The following is a 25,675-nucleotide window of genomic DNA, read 5'->3' as shown; positions in this document are numbered from 1 at the left end:
TTCTTGCTATTTGTATAAAACATTCCATGATATAAACTGCATGTTATGTTGTAAAGTAGATTTGTGTAGTATGTAGTCATGTTTGTCTTTTTGGCTTTTCCCGGTTAGGGGTCGCCATAGCGGAACTACGGTCCGCTAATGATTGGCAGTCGATTTTTATGGTGCCGAGTTGTCAGCCTGATGCCCAACCTTCAGCGAAGGCACGCCCATTCACGCATGTCTTTCAGAGGCCACTCGACCACGGGGAGGACTTGCAGACTCCACACAGAAGGCACTCCAGCTGAGAATCTAACAGCAGAACCTCTTGCTATGAGGCAAATACTCTGCTGCTGTACCACCGCGGCTTTATGTATCTTAAATGTGAGTCTTTTCAGTGACTATTGTATGTGACAAAGATAGCATAAAAGTAGCACTTTATTAGTTTTAAGAAATATAGGCATCACAGTGTAAAAAGAAGAAAGGCTGGGCAAAAACAAGTTTAAGTTAATATGGTGTAATCTTGTGCTGTTGGGGTGGGGGATAGGGTGTAAAAGTGCACTGATTATATTGGATGTAGAGTTGAGGTGCGTTCTTTTTGCATAGGTGAATGTCTAGATTAATGCCCTTGGCTTAATCTAAAAAACAAGTGTTTTCTGTAAGCAGGTAGGCTTGAAAAATAAGAAAAAAATGATGAATGATTTGAGAAGTGCTAAGTTTCTTACATATGTAGTGGTATTAGCTTGTTTTTTTTTTCCTTTAGCAAATGTTCAGTGAGAGTTAAGACGTCTGCAGCTGAAGGCAGTTGTACATTCTGTTTTCATGGAGATGAGCTGTCTCCAGATGCAAGCAATTAATATTAAGAGTTCTGGACATTGTTTACTGAGGGAAGTGCAAAATTTAAAGGTACAGGGGCAAGCAGTGAAGTAGGAAATAGTTTGAAACTATTGGAAGTGAATAAGAGATAGCAGGTTTCCTAGAAGCATTTAATAGAACAGTGTATAATTTAGTTGTATTTAAAGATAGCCAGTGCACTTTTTCTTAAGGCTAAAACATAATGTTTGCTTTCTGAAAGTATACTGTTTTTCACTTCTGGGAGGGGAAATAGAGATAAGAAAAAGACAGATATCAGTCAATGCAGGCTGTAAGATGTGCTTTAGCATGGTTAACCTTAATTTTAGATTAGGTAATTCCTATGGGTGCAGCTGTTGACTTGGGGTAATTGTTCCTTTCAAGAAGGTTAACCTTCATTTTTTGAAGATAAGATATGCATAGGTTTGTGTGTGTGTTCTAAGTTAATAGGTTGTATTCTGAAAATAAATTGTCTTTTTTTTTGTCTGTGGGTTTTCATTAAAACAAAAAGTCTTGAAAAACATGACATAATTCAAATAGAAGTGACAAAAAGCAACTGTATAAAAGAACAACTAGCACACAAGTTGGAAATACACATACAAAAAAGCTGTCATCATGTGGGAACAGTAACTTTTTATGATAATTGAATTGCATTAGGAAATGTAGGGTACAAATAGCAATTCTGTAGGAGACACATTTCGAAAAAAAATGAATGTGTGAAATTGATATTCAGCAGAATACCAGGGACAAAGCAAAAGGGGAGTAATTATACCAATTTCTAGAGGAGTTCCTATAGTGATAGAAGAGGGGAAAACATGTAATGGTAGATTTGTGGTAGTAAGGGGCTACTGGCAAGCGAGGAGGATTAAACTGAACTGTATTTATATTCCACCAAAAAACTGCTATTATGGAGCTTAAGAAATTTTTAGGAGAAATAATCAGCTTTCAGCGGGGAATATTAATTACGCAAAATTGATTTGCAACAGTGAGGATGCATCTGAGGAACTAGAAGGGAAAATATGACAATAGAAGCAGATTTCTGAATAAATGTATAAAAATATTTGGTATGGAAGATGAGAATTCAGTAGTAGGAACTCTGAAAGAAGTTGCATATTATTCCCCAGGGCACAATAACTGGGTTAGACTGGATAGAAATTATATTTTCCAGGGACATGTGCATTTAATTGAAAGCTTTGATACATGCATGCAATAACTAATGGAAACTAAGAAAAAATGTATGGTTATAGGGTTATAAAGTAAAAATGAGACACTGGTGCTTTCCCAGCTACCCATTAAAAGAGTAATTTAAAGAATGGGAAGTGGAAATTATTTGAGAGCTATTAGGGAAGAAATAAATCTCTGTAGAGGTTATAGCTAGTGAGTAGGATAAAATGACAATGGAGTTTAAAAAGGGTAGAAATAAAAGAAAAAGTTAGGGTTAAGAAATAAAAATTATTTAGAGGTGCTGACAAAGGTTAAAGTATTGCAGAAAAAGGGGAATCTCACAGAACAAGAAGGCTCATAGGTGCTTACAAGGAACTTTTTAAGGCGAGCCTGCATACCAAGTCACTGACCATTTACAAGCAGGGGCCTGAGAGACGAACCATTTATAGGCTGCCTGTGTCCATTAAAGACATAGTTGCCAAATAAGGGATGAAGTTCCTGCTCCTCATCCAATTGTCCAAGTTATATTTGAATTGGGTTATGGAGGAACTCTGCTTCCCATGGATAGGGAGCCTGTTTGAGAGAAAGGTTAGTCTCTGGGATACATGCCTGTCTTTCCAGTGGGCCCTGTTTATATCACATGCATGGTTTAAGTTCTGGTGCTGTTTGTGTTGTGGATATGAAGGGGGTCCAACAGGGTGGGTTCTGACAAGGTTTTGTATGCCAGATATAAGGTGTGCACACACAACAAAGTATTAGTTTAAGGGTGTGCACACTTAATGCAACCAGCATATTGTATGTTTTTTCCCCCTAACAGATTTGCTTGTTTTTCAGTTGAATTGTACAGGTTATAGGTCACATTAAAGGTGAGAAAAGTTTTGAAATTATTTATTGTGGTCTCATTTTTTTATATCACAAAAACCTGGCATTTTAACAGGGATATGTAAACTTTTTATATCCACTGAAGTAGCCCATTGGGGTTCCTTTTACTTTCTTTTACACTGTATTCTGAGAGTTCATATTCTTCTGTTAAAGCTCACTTGTCAGTCATATTTGCCTGTCTGTTTTTGAGTTAGCAGTTGGCCTCCAGTTTTGACATTAAACAATTGCCGAAAGCCTGTTTCTCCGTCTTGGGACCTTCATTTTGTTCTTGAGGAATTGACCCAGCCTCATTTTGAGACTGTTGCTGCTGCTTCTATGCAACATTGCACCTGGAAGACTGTTTTATTGGTTGCCCTCATCTCTTCCAAAAAAGTTTCCAAACTCGTCTTGATTGTGGTTTCCCCTTTTTTGATTTTTCATAGGGATTGGGGTATCTCTGCATCCTAATCTTTTTTTAATGCCTAAAGTGGTCAGTGAGTTGTCCCTTAATCAGTCTGTCCAGCTTCCTTCCCTTTTTCTTTCTCATAGTCTGCTAGTGAGAGAATGTTTTATACACCTTGGATCTTCATAGATAGCTCAGGTATTATTTAGACAAGATGAAGGCCTTGCATAAATCTGATCACCTTTTTGTTTCCATTTATGCCAGAATATTGGATTTGGCAGTTTCTAAGCAAACATCTCCTCCTGGATTACAAAAAACGTTTCCTTTTGGTATTCCTTTCACGGCAAACAGCTTTCTGCCTCTGGCCATTTCTACAAAGGTGTGGCCTTCTCTGGATCTTTCTTGAAGGATTTGGACACCGGTTCCATCCTTGAATCTGCTACTTTGTCTTCTGTGCATACCTTTACTAAACATTACAAGTTGGATGTCATTTCCAGAGCCATGGTGGGTTTTGCCAAGGCTATCATTTGTGGGTTTGTGGAGAGTTTTTCCTTGACTTCCTCCTCCCATTCCTTACACTAGCTTTTGTACTCTCCCACAGGTTGTGATACTGCAACAGTGATATGGAAGGACATAGTACAGTTGTATAAAATCTTACCTTAGCAGTAGATGTCCTTCTGTTCACAGCTGCAGTATTCAGTCCCACCCTCCCAACCCCTTTTTTCTTCCTTTTTTTCTCTTGGGAACATCTGCCTGGTGAAGGATCTTTTCTCCTTAAGCATCTCCTCTTTCCCTGGATGTACATATGCTCCTTTCTCCTGGGGATCATTCTAGTTCTCCAGTGGCACTTCAGTTCTGAGTGTGCAGCATACATACATCACCTTTATGCCCTACGCTGCCATGGAGAGCATACTTCTGTCATACTACATTGGTAGGAGATAATGGCTTTAGTATACTGGCGGAATGTAGAGCTATTCTTGACAGGAGATCCCGTAGGTTATGAATACTGCAACAGTGAAGAGAAGGACATCTACTGTTAATGGTAAGATTTTATACAACTGTACTTTCCTGTGGAAGTTTGGAAATTAGAGAAGAAAATTATAAAGTTATGGAAGCTTTTGTTTAATAGCACTTTAAAGGAAGGTGAAGCACCAAAATTTAAGAAGAAAGCTGCGGTGGCTGTAATACCTAAAAGTGGTAAAGACCCATATAAACCCCATTTCTGTTATTAAACCATGATAATAAAGTGTTTGTGTATATTAGCTAAAAATGGCAAATGTGTTACCAAAATTAATAAATATGGATCATTGTGCTTTTGTGGAGGGGAGGCAAACATTTGATAGCATTAATTGAACAATGATGATCCAGAGGGAAGCAGAAAGCAAAAAATACCACCATTGTTAGTGGGTCTTGATGTAGAGAAAGCTTTCAAAAGAGTAAGCTGTGATTTTATGAGTAAGGCAATGGAAGCATTTGCATTCCCTGATGCAGTAAGGTTAATTAGGAGGATATTTGAGGGACCATGTTCAAGTATTAAGGTCTGAGGGTTCTTGTCTGATAAGTTGTGACTGAACAGAGGAACCAGACAGGGGTATCCTATTTCCCTTTTGTTACTTGATGTATGTGTAGAGTCATTGGCAAAGAAGATATGAGATACAAAAATTCAAGCATATAACTGGTATGGTAATAAAGAGTTGATTTTATTTGCATATCATATTATTTTGGACCTGATAAATCCAGAAAAGGACATGTCAGTGTTGTAGAACATTTTGAGAATATTTCAAGTCTTTGCAGGATATAAAATTAATAAAGTTAAAACAAAGGTTGTAACTGTAAATTATGTACCCAATGCCCACATTTATGGGGACATGATAAGATAAAGTATTTAAGAGTATGGATCAAAAATGCCTCGGTTATGGTAGCTAAGGATATGTGGGAAGATACTAAACAAAATATAAAAAATAAAAGAGAAACTGGAAGCTCTAGTGTATGGATGTGTATAGTAAGATAAAAGCAGTGAAAATATTTTTAGTCCCTTTAGTTTTATATACAAGTCAGACATATTTTATCAAAAAGTGGAGAAGTTGAGGATGATAATTAAGAGTTGAAGACATTTACCTGAGAGGGAAAGGGCAAGGGATAAGTTGATTCTTCCAGTAGAACAAGATGGTTTAGGATTACCTGATTTGAAGGAATATTTTTAGAGCTACACAATTAAGATTGCTACACATAACACAAGAAGAAAGTTATAATTGAAAGTGGAAAGAGATAATGATGAAGCAGTGGAGAAATTCAAGAAATAAGGTGAGAGTGGGATTTTGGATGTAGATCTTTAAAGAAAACAGCAGCTATACAGAATATTATATTCATAAAGTAGCAGAAAGTATTCTAAAACTAAACTAACACAAGAATGGAAAAAGGAGATTTTTGCTGATAAGGATGATTGCAAGTAGGGCTAAAGACAATAAGCAAGTGGGGTCCGGAATTTGCTGGGATAAACTGGCAAGGTATTGGGAGCAGAGAGAGAGAAAGGTAATAGAATGGATTAATGTTAAAGTATTGGCAAAGAGAAAGGAATACGGAAATCCTAAGTGAAAAACCTGCTCTGGTAGAGCTTTTTAGTTGAATGTAGAGCAGAAGCTGATTTTAAAAAAGGGAAAATTAGTAGGGGTTATAAAATATTGCACAACAACTATAGTAATCAATCAGAAGAGGTTAGAAAAGATTTGGGATAGAGATTGGATAACCAATTTACAAGGGAATAATGGGAGGACATATGTATGGCACCCAAATATGCAACAAAGTCTAGAAGGTTTAGTATTTTTGCTTGGAAGTGATTGCATAGATATTTTTATACCCCAAGCAGACTCCTAAGCATTTTTCTTCAGGCAGATGGAAAATATTGGAGGTTTGATGGAGAAAGAAAGACGTGATTGAGAACATATGTTTTGGCAGTGCAATGAGTTGGCAGATGTTAAAAATTCCTTATGTTGTCAGAAATGTTGGGTGAGCTAATGGACATAACTAAGGAAATTATTCTTTTGAGCTGGGACACAGGATCTGAAGTGCCTAAACATAGTAAGGCCTTGTTAAGTTTAATTCTTGTGGCTGCCAGAAAAGCAATTACTAGAAAACTGGAAATCAAAGTCTGAACCAACTGTATTTCTGAAGTATTTAATAATGTAATAGAGCTAAATAAATAGAAGTAGAATCTTAGAAAGGGAAGGAACAATTTACATAGAAATAAATGGAAGTTGTGGGAACAGCACATGGGGAATAGTTTTCTGGAGGAAGAATGAGGTTTAAAGAAAGGCGGGAACTGAGCAATGTATAATGTGATACTTATTAAAAACAAAACATTATGTAGGTTACTGGAGATATGTTAATATGATTTGTTTTCTTATATTAATGTGTGTGTGTATGTCTTAAGTTTTTATTGGATTTTCAATTTGTAAAATCACAATATTTACAGTCAGAGATTTGTGCACATAAATGAAAACATTTCAGCTAAACCTCAAGTATGTGTGTATGTCTTAATTGATAATTTAATAAAGGCGTTGAAATCTGCAGCGGGGATGACAACATCTCAACTAGGTGTTGCTGCATATGCTTTTCAGGTTTTACACTGGTTAGTCCCTCTGTCCCACTAGTACCCCTCCCTTTCGTCTCCCTGTTTGTTTTGCTACCTCTTAAGTATTTCAGTCCATGCACTTCTACTGCCTTTCTGCTTGAGCATCTTCCACTGTGTTTGTTTTATGAATATTAAGGCAAAGTATGGGTTTAAAGTCTTTATCACATCTGCATTCATAGTGCATTCTGTCCCATACTTGATTACCTCAGGCATTCTTTCTTGCTTTCCACAAGTTACATGCTGACTTTCCTCAGCAGTTTAGAGTGCATCACTTTTTTCACTTATCCTATGACTTCCTGTCTAGCTGACTAAACAGATTACAAGTGATGATAAAGATAGAAAGAAGTGAATCATATCTAAAAGAGTTTAAGAAAAAAATGTGTTTGCTAATTCTGTATCTTTTACCATTATGTAATTGTTAGTAACCTTAAAAGCTGTCTTCATTTGCAGGTCTTGGATGAATGGTTTGGGCGAACAATTATCCGTTCCTGTGTGAAACTGAGCTATGATCATGCACAGAGCTTGATTGAACATCCTGACAAGCAGTTCAGCCAAGAGCAGCTGCCTCCTGTCTCTCCTGAGCACACAATTGATGAAATCCACCTTGCTGTGTTGAATCTGCATGGAATTGCTCAGCATCTACGTAAGCAACGATTTGATGGTGGTGCCTTGCGTTTAGATCAGGTCAGTGATTTTTTTTTTTTAATTACATCCTTGAGTTCTCAATACTAAGACTTAAATTTGCCATAGGCTTGCATTATTTGGCTTTTAGAGTGTTTGAATCATTAATCTGGATCACAGATACCTAAAGCTGTTAAGTCAGAAGAAACACTAACTGTGAGAAAATCATCTGTGAGAAAGATGAATTAGTAGGAAGTTTTTGCATTTCTTGTTCAGGATTTCAGGATAGAAATTCACCAGAATGTTAGGGACAAAGGAAAATGGAAATAATAATACTAATTGCTAGAGGGGCTCCCGTAGTGACTGAAGAGGGAAAAAATAGCAGATTTGTGGTAGTAAAGGGCTATTGGCAATGGAAGAGGATTGCTGGAACCTGTGTTCTGAGAGACTGCCTTCCAGACTATCTGCATATATAAAGAGCTGAGTATATATTTTTTGGTTATAGAGTTTGTTAATTGTTGCTTAAATCTTTGTTGAAACTGGTGTCTCCCTGTTCTGAGAGACTGCTTTTGCTTTCCAGTCTGTCTGCAAATATACAGAGCTGAGTATATATTTTTTTGTTTTTAAAGTTTGTACTGTTAGTTGTTGCTTAGATCTCTGTTGAAACTGTTTTGCCCCCCCCCCTATTTTCTGCCATGTCTTTAGTTGGTATAGCTGGTTTTCACAGCGTGTGTGTTATCTAACTCAAGGATCGCTTGCATAAAATTTGACCTGTTAGTAACAACCTGCATTTAATTGCTGGAACCTGTGTTCTGAGAGACTGCCATCCAGACTATCTGCAAATATACAGAGCTGAGTATGTTTTTTTTGGTTATAGACTTAGTTAGTTGTTGCTTAGATCTCTGGTGAAACTGTTGTCTCCCTGTTCTGAGAGACTGCTTTCCAATCTCTCTGCAAATATACAGAGCTGAGTATATTTTTTGTTTTTAGAGTTTGAACTGTTAGTTGTTGCTTAGATCTCCGTTGAAAAACTGTTTTGTGCCACCCACCCTCCCTATTTTTGGTTTCTAGTTTAAATTTGGTGGCTTTTGCAGTTGCCCGCCCCACTGTAGATTTGATCTGGGGCACTCCCCCAGTCCCATCTCTTTACCACATTCAACCTAATAAACTCTTTCTGCACTTGCTTTTAGTCCTTTTTAATTTAATTGCATTTTTTAAACTGTGTTTGGTCTAATATTGCTACATACTCAAGTGTGCTAGCTTGCACTGCATGTGAGTTGTTTTTACTACTGTTTTTGCTACTTTTCTGTAAAAAAAACTGTAAGCCTGTTTCTTACCTTTCCTGTAACTAGTGTTCCAGGTACAGATTTGCTGTATCCAGGACTGTATGTAAGCTTCTCAGCACCCCAAGCCTTTATGTGTTGGAGGGAAGCCTTCTAGCTTATCAGTGGGAGTGGTAAGCACTAGGTAACCTGTCTACCACATAAGGGGAGTGGTTCTGGCCCAGAAATTGTAGTTACTGGCCGTTAGGGCAATCTCTTCCATCTCTCTCAACTTTCTGATTTGAAAGCCTGCATTTGCACTTGTTTCTGTCCTGTAACTCGTCTAGTGCAGATACAGATTCTTAGTTTTAGCACTTAAATTTGCTTATTTGTGCTCAGCATTTGTTCAGAACTTGTAAGCACTACATAAGCTGCTAATTAATATAGCACTCAGTCTTCCTCATTACCTATAGGAAAACAGTTTTTGTGCTTACTTTTCTCACTTATCTAGAGGAAAATAGTTTTTTATTCAGGCATGTCCAAGGGTCAGCTCCCAGTGTTCTCTCCTGTCTATCTGATGAATCTGGGCATCTTGAGGAAATGTAAAAATTGCATCATTTACACAGACAACTCTCTCCTCTTACCACCCAATACTACAGCCTTTGAGAGATGCACTTATCTAGCCAAACTGGAGGTAAAGCTCTCTCCAGCCAAGACTGAACTTGACAGTCATGAGGAGAAGGTAAACATTTGCACCACACCACACTCATCACATAGTCTCACTAAATCTACACCACCAAAATCCACAGATAGTAACACAGAAACATTCGTGGAGACTCTCAATAATAATCTGTCTAAGCAACAGAGACCACCAATGCAGAAACACAAGCAACCTCCATCCCCCAATACAGCCCAAATGACACACAGCCCACAGACTCAGTGTGCCACTCAACCACAGCCAATAAGGCAAATCAACGTACCCAACATACTAGTCATAGGTGACTCTATAGTCAGGCACACTGATGTCCCACTCATCAGGCTAAACAAGGAGGTTACTGTCAGCTGCCTGTCGGGTGCCAGGATCCGCCACATAACCCATGCACTCAGGTCACTCCACAACAAGTACAAATACGACTCTGTCTTTGTCCATGTTGTTGTGAATGACCTGAGACATACCTCCCTGGACTACATGGAGAGACATGGAAGAGCTCTCCAATCTTGTAGCCTAGGCAGGTATGACCCTAGCCCTGAGTAGCATTCTGCCGTCACCCAAAATGATACCACAGTACAAGGACAAAATGATTTCAACAATTGGCTAAGCTTCTGGTGTCATTCTAAGGGAGGGGATCCAGTATCTGTCTGCTTGGGACGACATGGTCGACAGTCCACGATGCTTTGCCACAGATGGCCTGCACCTGTCACCCCTGGGATTCTGGATACTGGCTAAGGCTCTTGCTGCCCCTATAGTGCCTTTTTTAGGCAAGGTTCAAATTACAAATTCACCACTGTAACAGGAACAGGCAAGCAAAAACTGAGGTTAATGCTACTCAATGCTAGAAGTCTAAATCTCAAAATGCACTCACTCGAGGCATAGGCTTGCATTATTGGAGAACATCGATATCTGTGCAGTGACTGAGACCTGGTTCAAAGCTCCAGAGAGCACCCCTGCACTACCAGGCTGTAACGCATACCACACTTTTCAACCATGTAACCTGGACCAAAACACCAAAGGAGGAGGTGTGTCCATATTCATTAAGAATATCCACACCTCCAGGCTAGTTACTCAGCATAATGCATCCAAGGTTATCCAAGTGCAACTAACTCTGGGAAGAACTGCAATCCAAATTGTAGCTTGCTACAGATCCCCCACCATGCCCCAGGATTCCCACTCCTCTTTTCTTGATGTACTGGAAAATATTAGGGTTCAACCAAACACCCTAATAATGGGCGACTTCAACTACCCTACCATTAACTGGGAAAACTACTCATGTACTTGGAATTCATAAACTCCAATGCCCTGGATCAACTTATCCACACCCCCACTAGAGGCAACAATATCCTAGACCTAGTCATTACCAACATGAGCGACCAGTGTTCCACACCTAAAGTCAACTCTTCATTGGTCTGATCCAACCATAAGCTAATCACCCTATATATCCACATCCTGCCCCCACCCCCCCATTAACGAAACCATGGTAAAAAATTTCTCCATAGCCAACTTCATGCTTCTTAAGAGAGAAGTGGTGAACTTCATGACACCCATGCAGATGGACAGTACAGTTACAACTGCTGAATCCTACACAAATGCACTCTATAAGCACTTACACAGGTGCATGGATCGTGCTATCCCAAACAGAACCAAGACATTATCCTCCAAAAAAAGGAAGCCAGTCTGGTGGTCCTCTGCCATAAACAAACTGTACAACAGAAGGAAGAAACTGTTGCAAAAGAGAGTAAAATCCCATGAGTGGAGGAGCTCCCTGGTCAGTTTCAGTAAGAAGCTGAGATCCCTTATAAGATGCTCCAAAGCTAGCTCTGAAAACAAAATCGCCACTAATTCTAAGGACAACTACAAAGCATTCTATAGCTATGTCAAGAATCTCAATGGCAACACCCAGATCTGCTCTGAGTTACAGCACAAAGGCACAAAAATTACAGAACCAACTAATATTGCCAACATCCTGGCAGATAGGTTCACTGCTAACGTTACCCCCCACCCCCTAAAGGGCCCATATCTATACAGGAAGAATGCAGAGTCCCTGTAATCACAACTACGCAGGTAAAAGCTGCACTCTCTAAAGCAAAAAACACAGCATCCATGGGACCAGACAACATCCCAGGCTGCGTTTTACACGAACTTCAGAACGAACTGGCTCCCCACTTGAGCACCATGTTCAGTAATAGCCTTGCATCAGGCTTTGTGCCCACTGAATGGTGCACAGCAACAGTTATCCCACTCCACAAAGGGGGAGCCACCACTGATCCCGGGAACTATCGACCTATTAGCCTATCAAGCCTGGTCTGCAAGGCCATGGAACGTATCATCATGGAACTCATAAACAAAGATACTGGTAACCTCCAAACTCTGGATCCCACCCAGTTCGGGTTTGTGAAAGGTAGATCATGCCTCCTGAACCTGATTGACTTCTTTGAGGCAGTAAGGTGGTTCACACAGCCTGTCTTGACCTTGGCAAGGCTTTCGACACCATCCCACATTCTGGAATTATACCTAAACTCAGTAAACTAGGTATAAATCCCTACATCACAAGATGGGTTGCCAACTGGCTCACTGACAGAACCCACACTGTAAAAGTTGCAGACTCCAAATCTGACCTCAAAGCAGTGACAAGTGGAGTACCACAGGGTTCCGTCTTGGGACCTCTCCTGTTTGGTATCTACTTCTCTGAAGTACAGGCTGACACAGAAGGCCTCTGGCTAATGAAGTTTGCAGATGACTGCAAACTTGGAGCCATAGTCAAGTCCTCAGATGATGTGGACATCCTACAGAAGGGCCTTGCTGAGACAGATGCCTGGTGTCAGAGCCATGGCCTCAAGCTCAATGCCAAAAAGTGCAGTGTCATCTCCTTTGGTAAAAACTCTGTACCCATGAACTAACACATGGGCAGCAATCTACTTAACACCAAATGTGTGATAAGAGACCTTGGGACCCAGGTGGACAGTAGTCTCTCCTTTGATAGTCACATCACCACAGTAGTCTGGAAGTCCTTCTACGTGGCACACCTCATCATAAAACGGTTCTTATCCAGGAAAAAAGAGGTCATTGTTCCCTTCTACTCGACACTCATTAGACCCATTATAGAATACAACGCCCCTTTTGGAATGTACCTCAAAAGACATCTGCAGCAGATGGAAAGGCCACAGAAGTACCTCACAAAGAGGATTACTGGCCTCAAACAGATGCCCTACACTGACAACCTCAAAAAACTCAAGCTTTACTCTGTACCATATCGCCTACTCCGAGGTGATCTCTGCCTAATATAAAGCTATGTCAAACCCAGAACTGTTGGACATGCTACACCTAAAGAAATCCCAATCCCTCCAAGCTACATGCTCTAGGGACCTAAACCTTGTCACCACAATAAACAGGACATGCTGGAGGGATAGATTCCTGTCCCGGAGACTTCCCTTACTCTGGAACAGGCTATCCATCTATGTCAAGCAAAGCTCTTCATTAGCACTCTTCAAGAAAAATCTTTATGAGTGGATGGGAAATAGGAAATACACCCCGGGGATCACTTATGTGTCTCAGCTCAACAGTGGCACAGGAAAATAACTTTCTTGTGTGGCATAAGCCAGGGAACCTTGTTGGCTAGGCTTACGTAGGCCCTTGGGCCGATAGCCTAGTACCTACCTATAAACCTATTACACTGGCATGTTTTTATATTCCACCAAAATATAAAGCTTCCAAAAATCATGGGATAAATCAGCTTTCAGCAGGGAATGTTACTTTTAGTTGGGGACTGGTACTAGATTTGAAATAGTGAATATGTATTAGGGGGACCTAGAAGGGAAAATGCAACATAAGTAGGTAGATTTCTGAAGAAAGTTATGAAAGTATTTGGTATTGAAGATGTGAATTCAGTAGTAGTAACTTAGAGTTTACATATTCTTCACCAAGGTACAACAACTAGGCAAGACTATCACACAGGAACAAATGCATTTAATTGTATGCTTCAACACACATCCAATCTTCTTCTTCTTCTTCTTCTTCTTCTTTCGGCTTTTTCCCGGTTAGGGGTCACCACAGCGGATCACCTTGTCCGCACATTGAATGGCAGTGGAGTTTTACGGTGTCGAGTTGCCAGCCCGGCGCCCAACCTTCCACAGAAGGCACACTCACACGCACACCTAGGGCCAATTTAGAGTGTCCAATCCACCTGCAGCATGTCTTTTGGGATGTGGGAGGAAACCGGAGCACCCGGAGGAAACCCACGCGACCACAGGGAGGACATGCAGACTCCGCACAGAAGGCACCCCAGCCGAGGATCGAACCGGAGAACCTCTTGCTGTGAGGCAGCAATGCTAACCACTGCACCACCATGGCCGCCCCTTCAACACATATCCAATAGCTATTTAAAATCATACAGTGATAAAAAAACAAGATAAAATGCAGGGAAATCATGTAAAAATGAGTCACTGATGCTTTCCCACCTAAATGCAAAAAAAGAAAGGATTTTAAGGAATGGTTACTGGAAATTATTTGAGAGTTATTAGGGAAGATAGAAATGTCATCAGAAGTTCTAGTCAGTGAGTGGGATAAAATAAAAATAGAGTTTAAAAATAGGGTAGAAATAAAAGACGTATGTGGTTATGAAATAGGAATGATATGGAGGGGCTGACAGAGGATAAATATTGCAGAATAAGGGGACTCTCACAGAAGAAGAGGAGGTGCAAATGCCGAGTGGTTAAGAGAGAATAAGGGAGCATAGGTTCATAGGTTGGTACTAGGCTATTGGCCCTAGGGCCTATACAAGCCTAGCCATAACAATTCCCTGGCTATTTTCTTCCCACAGTATTTACTTCCCTGGACCCCTGTCTAGCAGGGCGAATGATGTGATCCCCGGGGTGAATTTCCTATCTCCCATCCAATCATCAAGGTTCCTTTTGAAGAGGGCCAAAGAGGTGCTCTGCTTGAAATGTATGGGCAGTCTGTTCCAGAGTCTGGGGTGTCTCTGGGTCAGGAACCTATCCCTCCAGCATGTTTTGTTCATTGTGATGACAAGGTTTAGATCCCTGGAGGGTGAGTCTCTGAGGGATTGGGATTTCATTAAGTGTAGCATGTCCAACAGCTCTGGGTTTGATATGGCCTTGTATGTTAAGCAGAGATCGCCTCTGAGTAGACGATATGCGACAGAGTATAGGTGGAGTTTTTTTTAGACGGTAAGCATAGGGCATCTGCTTTTGGCCTGTGATTCTTAAAGTGAGGTAGTTCTGCAGCCTTTCCAGTTGTTGCAGATGTCTTGAGAGGTACATACCAAACGGGGTGTTCTATTCTATAATGGGTCTAATAAGGGATGAGTAAAGTGGGACAATGGCCTCCTTTTTTGTGGATGAAAAGCCCTTAGTGATGAGTTGTACCACATAGAAGAATTTCCTGACTGTTGTGGTGATGTGGTTATCAAAGGTGAGACCACTGTCCACCTGTGTCCCTAAGTCTCTTATCACACTTTCGGTGTTTAGTGTACTGCCACCTATGTGGTAATTCACGGGTACGTTTTTTCCCAAAGGGGATAACTATACATTTCTTGGCACTGAGCTTGAGCCCATGACTCTGGCACCAAACATCTGTTTCTGTAAGACCCTTTTGTAGAATATTCGCATAATTTGGGGATTCAATAATGGCTCCCAGTTTGCAGTCATCTGCGAACTTTGTTAGCCAGAGTCCCTTAGTGTTGTGTACTTCAGAGAAGTAGATGCCAAACAAGAGCAGTCACAGGACTGAACCCTGAGGTACTCCACTTGTCACTTGTCTGGAGCTGGATTTGGAGTTGGCTAGTTTTACAGTGTGAGTTTTGTCAGTAAGTCAGTTGGCAACCCATCAAGTGATGTAGGGATTAATTCCCAGCTTAGTAAGTTTATCTATGAATCCAGAGTAGGGGATGTTGTCGAAGGTCTTGGCGAGGTCCAGATAGGCTGTGTGGACCACCTTACCCTTGTTCATGGCTCTGAGGACTGATTCGAAGAAGTCAGTCAGGTTCAGGAGATGAGATCGGCCCTTCACGATCCCAAACTGTGTGGGGTCCAGTGTTTGAAGGTTGCCAATGTCTTTGTTTATAAGTTCCATGATATTACGTTCCATGGCCTTGCAGATCAGGCTCATCAGACTGATTGGGCGGTAGATGTTCTTTGTGTTTCACTGTTGCAGTCCTAACATATGGGTTATCCAACTCCCGGTAGCCCTCAGTCGGCCCGAATACCAGAGTCCTCGGTATATGACGTTAGCTGTAAAACTGATGTCAGAACGTCAGGTATAAAGGGAGGTGGCCGACGCCATTTCCTCAGTCTTTCTTGTCGCGGAGCCCAAAGCAGATGCAATTCACACTAGTGCCGGTCGGCCGTTTACCTTCTTTCTGCATTCCAACTACCAAGTTGAAGAAGTCCTCAGATAAGTACCCCGTTGGGGACCCTCTTTTCTTGCTTTAACGAATGTCAGATAAAGTTAATAACTGTCTTGCCTGTGGAAAACAGATTCCGCACCGTGATTTTCATTCCTATTGTATAACTTGTTTGGGCCTTGAGCACGACGTCCCTAACTCTGATCTCTGTGCTTCCTTCAACCCATGTACCATACACCGTAGAGCTAAGATTTTATATAAGCATTTTGGAGTCTGGCCTTAGTTCGTCGATATGGCATCTTCTGGTCTCCCGACTTCAGATATACCTAGGATATGCAAGGACAAGGTCCGCGACAAGCCCAGGTTAAAGCTGCTGACAACGTGCTGGTGAAATTGGTTGTTGGCCTAGCAGTAGTTAGTGAGGCGCTTTCGCAGCCCCTACAGTCTGCAGATTTTCAGCCGCAGGCCTCTGCCGAGACCTTTATGGAGTCCTCCATGCTGCAGGCTGCTATTTTGTCTTCAGACCCTCCGCCTGTCGCCGCCTCAGATGGTTCTGGAGCCATTATGCTGGCACTGGCTTCTGATGCCTCTTCTCTTCAACATGAGGCCAGAGCTAGACCAACTACATTAGCTCAGACTTCTGCAGTTGCTAGGCCTCCCAAGTCCCTCCGGATTACTAGCAAACCTTTCAGCCACAAATCTACCCAGAAGCAAGCATTGGCCTCCCCTCCTGTGCCTCAGACCCAGTTGGTAAAGATGGCTGGTGATCTTCTTTCCATTATTAAGGGCTCTCACCCCCCCCCCTTCCAAGAGGGCTAGGGAATTGTCTCATGAGGTTTTATCTGTCTCAGTTTCTGAAGTTTCTAGTACTTCTGCTGGTAAGGAAGGTAATTCTCAACTTTTTTCTGGCTTTGAGGATTCTGATGCTGAGGACTCTATCCCTTCTGCCTCCCCTCCAGAAGATTTTTCCTTTGGTGATACTTTGAATACTCTTAGGAAGCACTTTAAATGGAAAAGTCAGAATTTTCCTCAGTCTGAGAAGAGGATCCGGGAATTTTTGGATTTGCCACAGCATAAACCTCTGGCTCAACCTCTTGTTTTGGAAGTTGTGGATGATGTTTTCATGGAAAATTCTTTAACTCCTAATTCTGTTCCTCCTGCTCCCAGAAAACCTGATAGGTATTATAGGGTTCCTGATTCTCATCAATTTCTTTTTAAAAATCCTACTGCAGATCCTGAGATTATTTCTCAAGGTCCCAAGGGTGTTAAGGCTACTATTGCTAAAAACCCTGTACCTTCTGATAAGGAGTCTAGGGCCTTGGACAGGTGGGGTAAAAAGGTCTATACCTCTGCAGCTCTTGCCATTAGATCTGTGAATTGTCTTTTTCACATGCTTAAGTATCAGCAGCATATTTTGGAGGCTATTAAGGCTAAGCTTGGGGATGTTCCTTCCATGTCGAAGAACTAAGACTTAACAAGATTTACTAAATTCTGCCACTCTAATTAATAAGCATTCACTTCATTGTGGTTTTAACACCTTGGAGGCTTCCTGCAGAGCAGCAGCCACTGGTTCCGTTATTAGAAGGCATGCTTGGCTTAGGGAGCAGCCTCTTTCTGAACCTGTAAAATCTAAATTGCTGGATGCTCCTTTGCACAAAGACAACCTTTTTGGTAACAAGGCTGAGGAGATACTGAAAAAGTTGGAGGATAAGGCAAAATCTATGCAAGCTGTAAAAGATTTCCTTCGGGTTCAGACTCCTCGGTTTAGTAGGCATTATCCTTCCAAGAATTGGTCTTTCCCTAATCCTGGCAAGCAGGGTCACTCTAGGCCTAGTGGTTTCAGATCTTTCAGAGGGCAGGCTTCTGCCCCTCAAAGGGCTAAACAATGGCATCCTCCTTCTGCTAAGTCAGGAAGTTCTAAGCCAGCTTCCTAAAGCAAGCATTCTCAATGACTCCGGCCTTCTTGTGCCTACCTCTGCGGGCTCAGGGTTTGCTTTGGGGGGAAGGTTAGACAGGTTCGCAGAGGTATGGTCTACCATCACAGACGACAAGTGGATGCTCAACATAGTAAATCAAGGTTACAAGTTTTATTTTCACACCTGCCCTGTTCTACAAGAGTACCCATACATACTCAGAACTCTCAGGCAGAGGTAGAGAATCAAAGTTCTTCTCTACTGACTATGGGTGCTATAGATTCAGTTCCTGCAAAGCATGCAGGTCTAGGGTTTTATTCAAGACTTTTTCTGGTACCCAATAAAGGGGGCACCTGACACCCTATTCTGGATCTGTCTATTCTAAACACTTTTCTGGTGATCCCCAAATTCAAGATGCTCACTCTTTAACAGTTACTGCCAATGCTGGACAAGGATTCATGGCTGTTAACTTTGGATCTCAAGGTGGCTTATCTGCACATACCAATAAGGGAAAGTTGCAGGCAGTTTCTTCATTTCAGGGTGGGGGAACAACACTTCCAATTCTCTACGCTGCCCTTTGGCTTATCTACTGCTCCCAGAGTTTTCACAAAGTGCCTGGCACCAGCCATTGCTTTTTGCAGGCAGAGAAACATTCAGATTTATCCTTACCTGGATGACTATCATATTCAAGCAAACTCCCCAGAACAGTTAAAAAAGGATTTGGACTTTGTGAAGAACATTCTCACTTCTTTGGGTTACACTTTCAATGAAAATAAGTCAAAGTTGCTTCCTACAAGGGAGATTGTTTTCTTGGGAGCGAGTCTGAATACAGCCACCCAGATGGTATTCCTCCCTCAAGACAAACAACAAGATCTTTCAGCTTATTTCAAGAACTTGGCAAGCATGACCCAGCTCTCTGCAAGGCAATTCCTGCAAGCACTGGGGTTCATGGCTTCATGTATCCTGATGAACCCATATGCAAGACTGCATATGAGAAAACTTCAATGGTACCTCAAGAACCTTTAGAGTCAACACACACAGGACTTGGACTTGTTTCTTCCCCTCATTCCCTATCTACAATTGGAATTTCTCTGGTGGGCGACAGCCTGTTCTCAGAACAAGGGTCTGCCTTTCCGCCCACCACCTGCCAGCCAGACTCTCAGCACAGACGCCTCAGATTATGCATGGGGGGGCACATCTGGAAGGCAGGGGCATACAGGGGACTTGGAGCACTCAACAGATTCATCTGCACATAAAATTAAAATAATTGATGGTAGTGCAACAGGCCTTGCAGGCTTTCAAGGACCAACTCTACCCTGGGACTCTTCTGATCAGGGCAGACAATACCACAGTCATGTAGTACATCAACAAGCAGGGAGGACTCACTCTTACCCTTTGTGCAGACACAGCATGAGACTATGGTCCTTAGCAGCTTCCATGGGCATACATCTCATAGCCCAGTATCTTCCAGGGAGGCTAAACTCCTTGGCGGATCAATTGAGCAGACATGTTCTGGATCCTCATGAGTGGCAACTGAGCAAGATCATTTTCCATCGCATCACTCAGCATTGGGGCACTCCTCGGGTGGATCTTTTCTCCTCTCACACCAATCATCTCCTTCCAACCTTCTGCATCAGGGAGTTTCACAACAAAGCTTGGAGAGTGGATGTTTTGTCCTTCCCATGGACACAACTCTCAATTTATGCCTTCCCTCTGCCTCTTCTTCTCGGAGTGCTTCTAAAGATAAGGGATGAAAAACCAAAGGCTATTCTTATAGCACCAGATTGGCCCAGGCAGCATTGATATCCCCTTCTTCGCAGCCTTTCCCAAGCTCAGCCTTGGCTTCTTCCCCTGGTACCAGTTCAGGAAGGGGGAAAGTTTCTTCATCCTCATCTTCAAACTCTGCATTTAACTGCCTGGCTAATACTTTAAATCTTTCCCAGCAGGTGGCTGAAGTTCTTCATGAGGCCTAGCACCAGGAAATCCTATGCAGATAAATGGAAGAGATTTTGCTCTTGGATGCAGGCTAAAGGAGAAGAGTCTTCCCAACCTTCTCTTTCCCTCATTTTTGATTATCTAGCAGGTTTGCTTAATGGTGAACTTTCCTTTTCTTCAAACAAGATTCATGCTTCAGCAATTTCTGCTCATTGTTCTTTTGAGCAACCAATTTTTTCTCACCCCTTGATGAAGCAGTTCCTGAGGGGAGCTAGCAATCTTAGACCTCCCAGAAGAGCTCCTACTCCTGCTTGGGATCTTAATTTTGTCCTGGAGAAGCTTACTCTACCTCCCTTTGAACCTGCTTCCTTTGCAGAATTAAAGTTTCTTTCATGGAAGACTGCCTTTCTTTTGGCTATTACTTCCGCCAGAAGGGTTTCATAGCTGCAAGCCTTAATGGCAGTAGAATCTTTCATTATTTTTCATACAGATAGGGTTTCTCTGAGAACTAATCCCTCCTTTATGCCTATGGTGGTTTGAAGTCTGACCCCTAACCAGTCTATTCATCTGCCTACCTTTTTCAGTAACCCCCAGAATAAAGGGGAAAGGATTCTGTACTCTCTTGATGTGCACAGACAGTTGAGATTTTACTTAAACAGGACTAAACCCTTTCGGAAGTCTGAGCAGTTGTTGATTAGTTTTGCTCCTGGGGCTCAGGGTAAAGCTATTTTAAAACAAACCATCTCCAAATGGATTGCTTATTGTGTTCACTTTTGTTACCTGCAGCATGGGGAAGGTTCCCCCTCAGGGTATTAGGACCCATTCTACTAGAGCAGCCTCTACTTCTTAAGTTTTTTTGAGAGGTGTGCCTACTAAGGACATTCTAGAAGCAGCTACTTGGTCTTCTGTCCATACTTTCAAAAAGCATTACAATCTACCTTTGTTTTCTAAATCCAGGGCTGGTTTTGCCTCTGCAGTTTTGCAAGGCCTCCTTACCAACCCTTAATCTGTGATTCTTCCTCCCCACTTTTGTTTTTTTCCTGGGCTTTGGGAATCTACCCATATGTTAGGACAGCAACAGTGAAACACAAAGATAATAGTACAGTTGTGTACACTTATAATAAATGTAGACGTTCAAGTGTATTCACTGTTGCAGTCCTGGTTTCCCACCCTCCATTCCCCCCTTTTTCCTAAGGCACAGACTGGATATGTTATTTTTGGATGGCATGTTTCCAGGGTGTTTCCTTCCTGGTTTAGCCTTCTTTTGGGGGCTCCTGACAGTTAAGGCAAGAAAAACTGAGGAAATGGCGTCTGCCGCCTACCTTTATACTTGACATTCTGACATCAGTTTTACAGCCGACAGCAGCCGATGTCATATATCTAGGACTCTGGTATTCGGGCCGACTAACCCATATGTTTGGACTGCAACAGTGAATACACTCGAACATCTACATTTATGGTAAGTGTACACAACTGTACTTTCCCGGGACCAAGGTGGATCCCCCCTTGTGGAGTGGGATAACTGTAGCTGTGCGCCACTCAGTGGTCACGAAGCCTGAGGTGAGGCTATGATTAAATATGCCATTTAGGTGAGGTGCTAGTTCATTTTGTAGCTCATGTAGTACACAGCCTGGGATGTCGTCTGGTCCCATGGATGCTGTATTCTTAGCTTTGGAGAGTACGTTTTTTTTACCTGTGTGGCTGTTATTACTGGAATTTGGCAATCATTCAGTATTGAGATGGGCCCTTTAGGGGGTGAGAGGGGGGTGAGGTTTGCACTGAATCGATCTGCCAGGATATTGGCAAAATCCTTGGGATCAGTATATTTAATGCCATTCTGTTGTTGCTCAGAGCAGATCTGAGTATTGCCATTTAGATTCTTGACATAGCTATAGAATGCTTTGTGGTTGTCTTTGGAATCTTTGGCAATTTTATTTTTGTAACTAGCTTTGGAGGATTTTATGAGGGATCTCAGCTTCTTACTGAGGTTGGTAAGGGAGTTTTTTGCATCTGGGCTTTTCATCTTTTCTGCAACAGTTTCTTCCTTTTATTGTAAAGTTTGTTTATGGCAAGGGACCACCAGATTGGCTTCCTTTTTTGGAGGAGAGCATCTTGGTTCTATTGGGATGGCACGGTTCATGCACGAGAGGATGTGCTTGTACGGTGCTTTAGTGTAGGATTCAGCAGTCGAACTTTCAGTTCCCGTCTGCTTGGGTGTCATGAAATTTGTCACTTCTGACTTGAGTAGCATGAAGTTGGCCTTGGTTTCCTTACTGGGGGGTGGGATGTGGATGTTAAGGGTGATTAGCTTATGGTAAGACCTGACCAACGAGGGGGTGACCATAGGTGTGGAGCATCGATTTCCCATGTTGGTAATGACCAGGTCTAGGATATTGGAGCCCCTGGTGGGACTAAGGATCTGGATAATATGCATAAGTTTAGAAAGACTGGTGTCAAGCAAGTATTTTTGACAGCACTAGAGCACAAAAACTTGGGTAACAGAAAAGTGGAATGGGCTGCCTCCAGACTTAGTGAGCGTATAACAAGAAAAATAACCAAAGGTCCTATAGCGGTATTAGAGATATTTTGGACATTTTCTGAAAAGTTATAAAGCAGAGGTGTGTGGAAATAAACAAAGGGCACAAATGGAAATATTGATGGACAACTTAGGTTTGCTAATGTTAGAGGTAGACCTATCTCAACTAACATTTAAGTTTGGAAGAGATGAGATAAAAATTGTGATGTATAATCAATCTAAGGAAAGTAACCATGAAGAGATGACATTCCTGTGGAAGTTAGGAGGGAAGAATTAATATTCCCTGATTATTTACTAAAGCAAGGCAAGTTGAAATGAATGAGTGATCCTTCTATGTCAGGTTTCAAAACCAGAGTTCTCTAAGGTTTCTGTCTCATCTAGTATTAAAACATCATTTCAGTGCTGGATTACAGAATGACATCACATACATCTGGTCATCTGACTCTGGTTCCCAAACTAAATTCTTTTCTAGAAACTGAACCAAAATCTAGCACATATGTATCATAACACAACCACATAGAGCTTTGCTAAGATGTGTTATAGCATCTGGAATCTGTAAAACCCTTCCAGGGTAGCGATTATTCCACCCCTAAAGACAATACAGAATGGTTTCTACTGCTGGTTTTTACAGACATTTTATCTCTGGCTGCAGTCAGAACTGTAAGATACAATCTTCATGGCCTAATCCAGGTGATATAATTTCAGACTTTCAAAGTTAGCTGTACTGAGATTACCCTCTTCTCTTCTAGTATCCTCTGTTACAATATATTCATTTCAACAGTTACAATACAGTCTGACATACAGGTGTATTTTATTTCTGTATAGCAGGACCCACTGTTGATACATTTTTTAACACAAGCAACTTTACAAATACATTTTCAACCCGAACACCTGTACAAATCAGTTTGATATACACGTGACATACAATTCTTTACAAAACTCCAGCTAGCTATGTTGGCATATGTTGCACATCCACTGCCTTACTTCTCCTGGCATAGCTGGAAATACCTCACATCATCACATCTATAATGGCTAAAAGAATGGCAAAAGTGATGCCAAAATTGATAGATATGGATCAGTGTGGTTTTATGTAGAGGAGTGAAACATTTGACAACATTAACAAAACATTGATGATACAGAGGGAAGGAGAATGTTGTAGGTGGGTCTTGATGCAGCGAAAGCCTTTGCCAGAGTAAGCTGGGATTTTATGAGTAGGGCAGTTGAAACATTTACATTCCCTGATAAAATTATAAGTTTGATTGAGAGCATGTATTGAGGGATAGGAGGCGAAAATAAAAGTGGGTGGGGTCATCTCTGATAATTTCTGCTTGAGCAGAGGAACAGTCAGACAAGCACTTCCTCCCCTTTGTTTTTGCATTATATCAAGAACCATTAACAAAGAAAATAAGGGACTCTCAGAAATTCAAGGATATAATTGCTATAGTAGTTAAGAAAGGCTGGCTCTATTATTTTATACCTGACAAAACCAGAAAGGGACATTACAGTGTTCTGGAACATTTTGAGACTGTTTAATATCTTTTCAGGATACAAAATGAATGAAGCTAAAACAAAGGCAGTAGCAGTAAATTATGTACCCACATACAAATTGTTTCAGCAGTATCCAATGGGAACATGATAAAGTGAAGTATTTAGGGGTACAGATTAAAAATGATTCAATTGTGTCAGCTAAGGATATGTGGGAAGAGAGTAAATAAAAGATAATACAAAAATTGAGAAAATGGTAGCTCTGTTATATGGCTATCGAGAGTAAGATACGAGCAGTTAAAATGTTTTTAGTTCCTTTAGTCTTATACACAGATCAAGCATATTTTTATCAACCAGAGGAGAAGTTATGGATAGCAATTAATAAAGAGCTGAAGGATTTTATCTGGAAAGGAAAGATGGCAAGAGTCAAATGGGATAAGCTGATTCTTCCAGTAGAACAAGGCAGATTGGGATTATCCGATTTGAAGGGTATTTCAGATAAAAACATTTAAGGCTCCTATACATAGCACAAGCCAAGAAACTATAATTCAAAGTGGAAATGTATGATGATGAAACGGGAGAATCTCAAGAAACAAGGAGAGGCTGGGATTTTGAATGCAGACCTTTAAGGGGAATAACAATAACCATGCAGAGTATTATATTCATAAAGTAGGAGAAAGTATTCTAAGAAGTAAGCCAACACAGTATTGGAAAAAGGAGATTCTGCCGGTAAGGATGACTGCATTTAGGGATACAGGCAGTAGACAAGAGGGGGCTGGAATTTATTGGAGAAAACTGGCAAAGGAACCAAGGTATTACTAACAAATAATTTGAGAGGTAAAGGTAATAGAATGGGAAGACGCCAAGAATTTATTCGGACTGCAGGTTAGAGATTGCCTTCCCTGTCATGGATTGATATCAGAGTATAGGCGAAGAGAAAGAAATGGGGAGTCCTAAACAAAAGACCAGCACTGGTAATGTTGGTAGAGTTTTTAGTAGAATCTAGAACAGGAGCTGCTATTAAAAAGGAATAATTAGTAGAGCATATAAACTATTGCATTATAAGAATCCATCAGAGGAGGCTAGAAAGGATTGGGAAGAAAGATTAGATAAGCATTCCACAAAGGAACAGTAGGGATATAATATATGTATGTTTCCCAAATATGGAAAAAAAAGTCTAGAAGATTTTGTATCTTTGTTTGGAAGTGGTTACATAGGTATTTTTATAACCCAAGTAGACTCCAACGATTTTTCCTCAGGTAGACAGCAAATGTTGGAGGTGATGAGGAAGAACGAGGTAACTGGGAACATATTTTCTGGAGTGTAATGAGTTGGCAAACTCTAAAGATTCTCTGCAGACTGCTTTGTCAGAGATAATTGGTGAGCAATTTGATGTGACTAAGAAAACAATTTTTTTGAGGTATGATACAAAACCAGAATTGCCTAGATATAGTATGGCCTTTCTAAGTCTAAATATGGTGGCCTCCAAAAAAGTAGTTGCTAGAAAATGGAAATCAAGGTCTTAACCAACTTTACTATAAATAGTAACAGAAATAAAACAACTGGAATTGGTATCCTTAGTAAAGGGTAGGAACAAATTACATAGGAAAAATAGGAATTGTTGGAATAAACATGTAGAGGAGGAATGAGGTTTAAAAGAAGGGAAGATTTGAATGAACTATGTAATGTTTGATTGACAATGACTTGATAGATTATAAGGGATGTATAATATTTACAGCTACAATTGTGTCAACTACAGTTGTGTACAATTGTGTGTATGGTGTAATGTTTGAAGCTAGAATTGTGTCCGTATGGTTTGTTTGTATTTATATAAATTTAATATTGCCTTTGTCACATATGATAACTTTATAAAGATATTTTTTGTTTAAAAATAAAAAGTAGCTTTATTCCATTGGCCGTCACATGAGAATTTTATTTGCATTTGTTTTCCTGGAAGGTC

At 41.0% G+C, this 25,675-nt stretch overlaps 1 protein-coding gene across 2 annotated transcripts in view; it reads left to right on the top strand.

Moving 5' to 3' along the window:
• DIS3L2 (DIS3 like 3'-5' exoribonuclease 2) overlaps positions 1 to 25,675 on the top strand; it is a 4,570,298-nt gene that overhangs the window by 2,874,388 nt on the left and 1,670,235 nt on the right. For both annotated transcript variants that reach the window (XM_044070680.1, XM_044070679.1), the window contains one exon: positions 7,338 to 7,571. In XM_044070680.1, the coding sequence (XP_043926615.1) occupies positions 7,338 to 7,571 (234 nt within the window). The remainder of the gene's footprint in view (positions 1 to 7,337; positions 7,572 to 25,675) is intronic.

The sequence above is a fragment of the Protopterus annectens genome, chromosome 4.part1 (assembly GCF_019279795.1).
Source record: "Protopterus annectens isolate FY-2018-M chromosome 4.part1, PAN1.0, whole genome shotgun sequence".
Taxonomy (NCBI): Eukaryota; Metazoa; Chordata; order Ceratodontiformes; family Protopteridae; genus Protopterus; species Protopterus annectens.
Note: the sequence above shows the minus strand (reverse complement) of the source record. Positions and strands in the feature narration are given on the sequence as shown.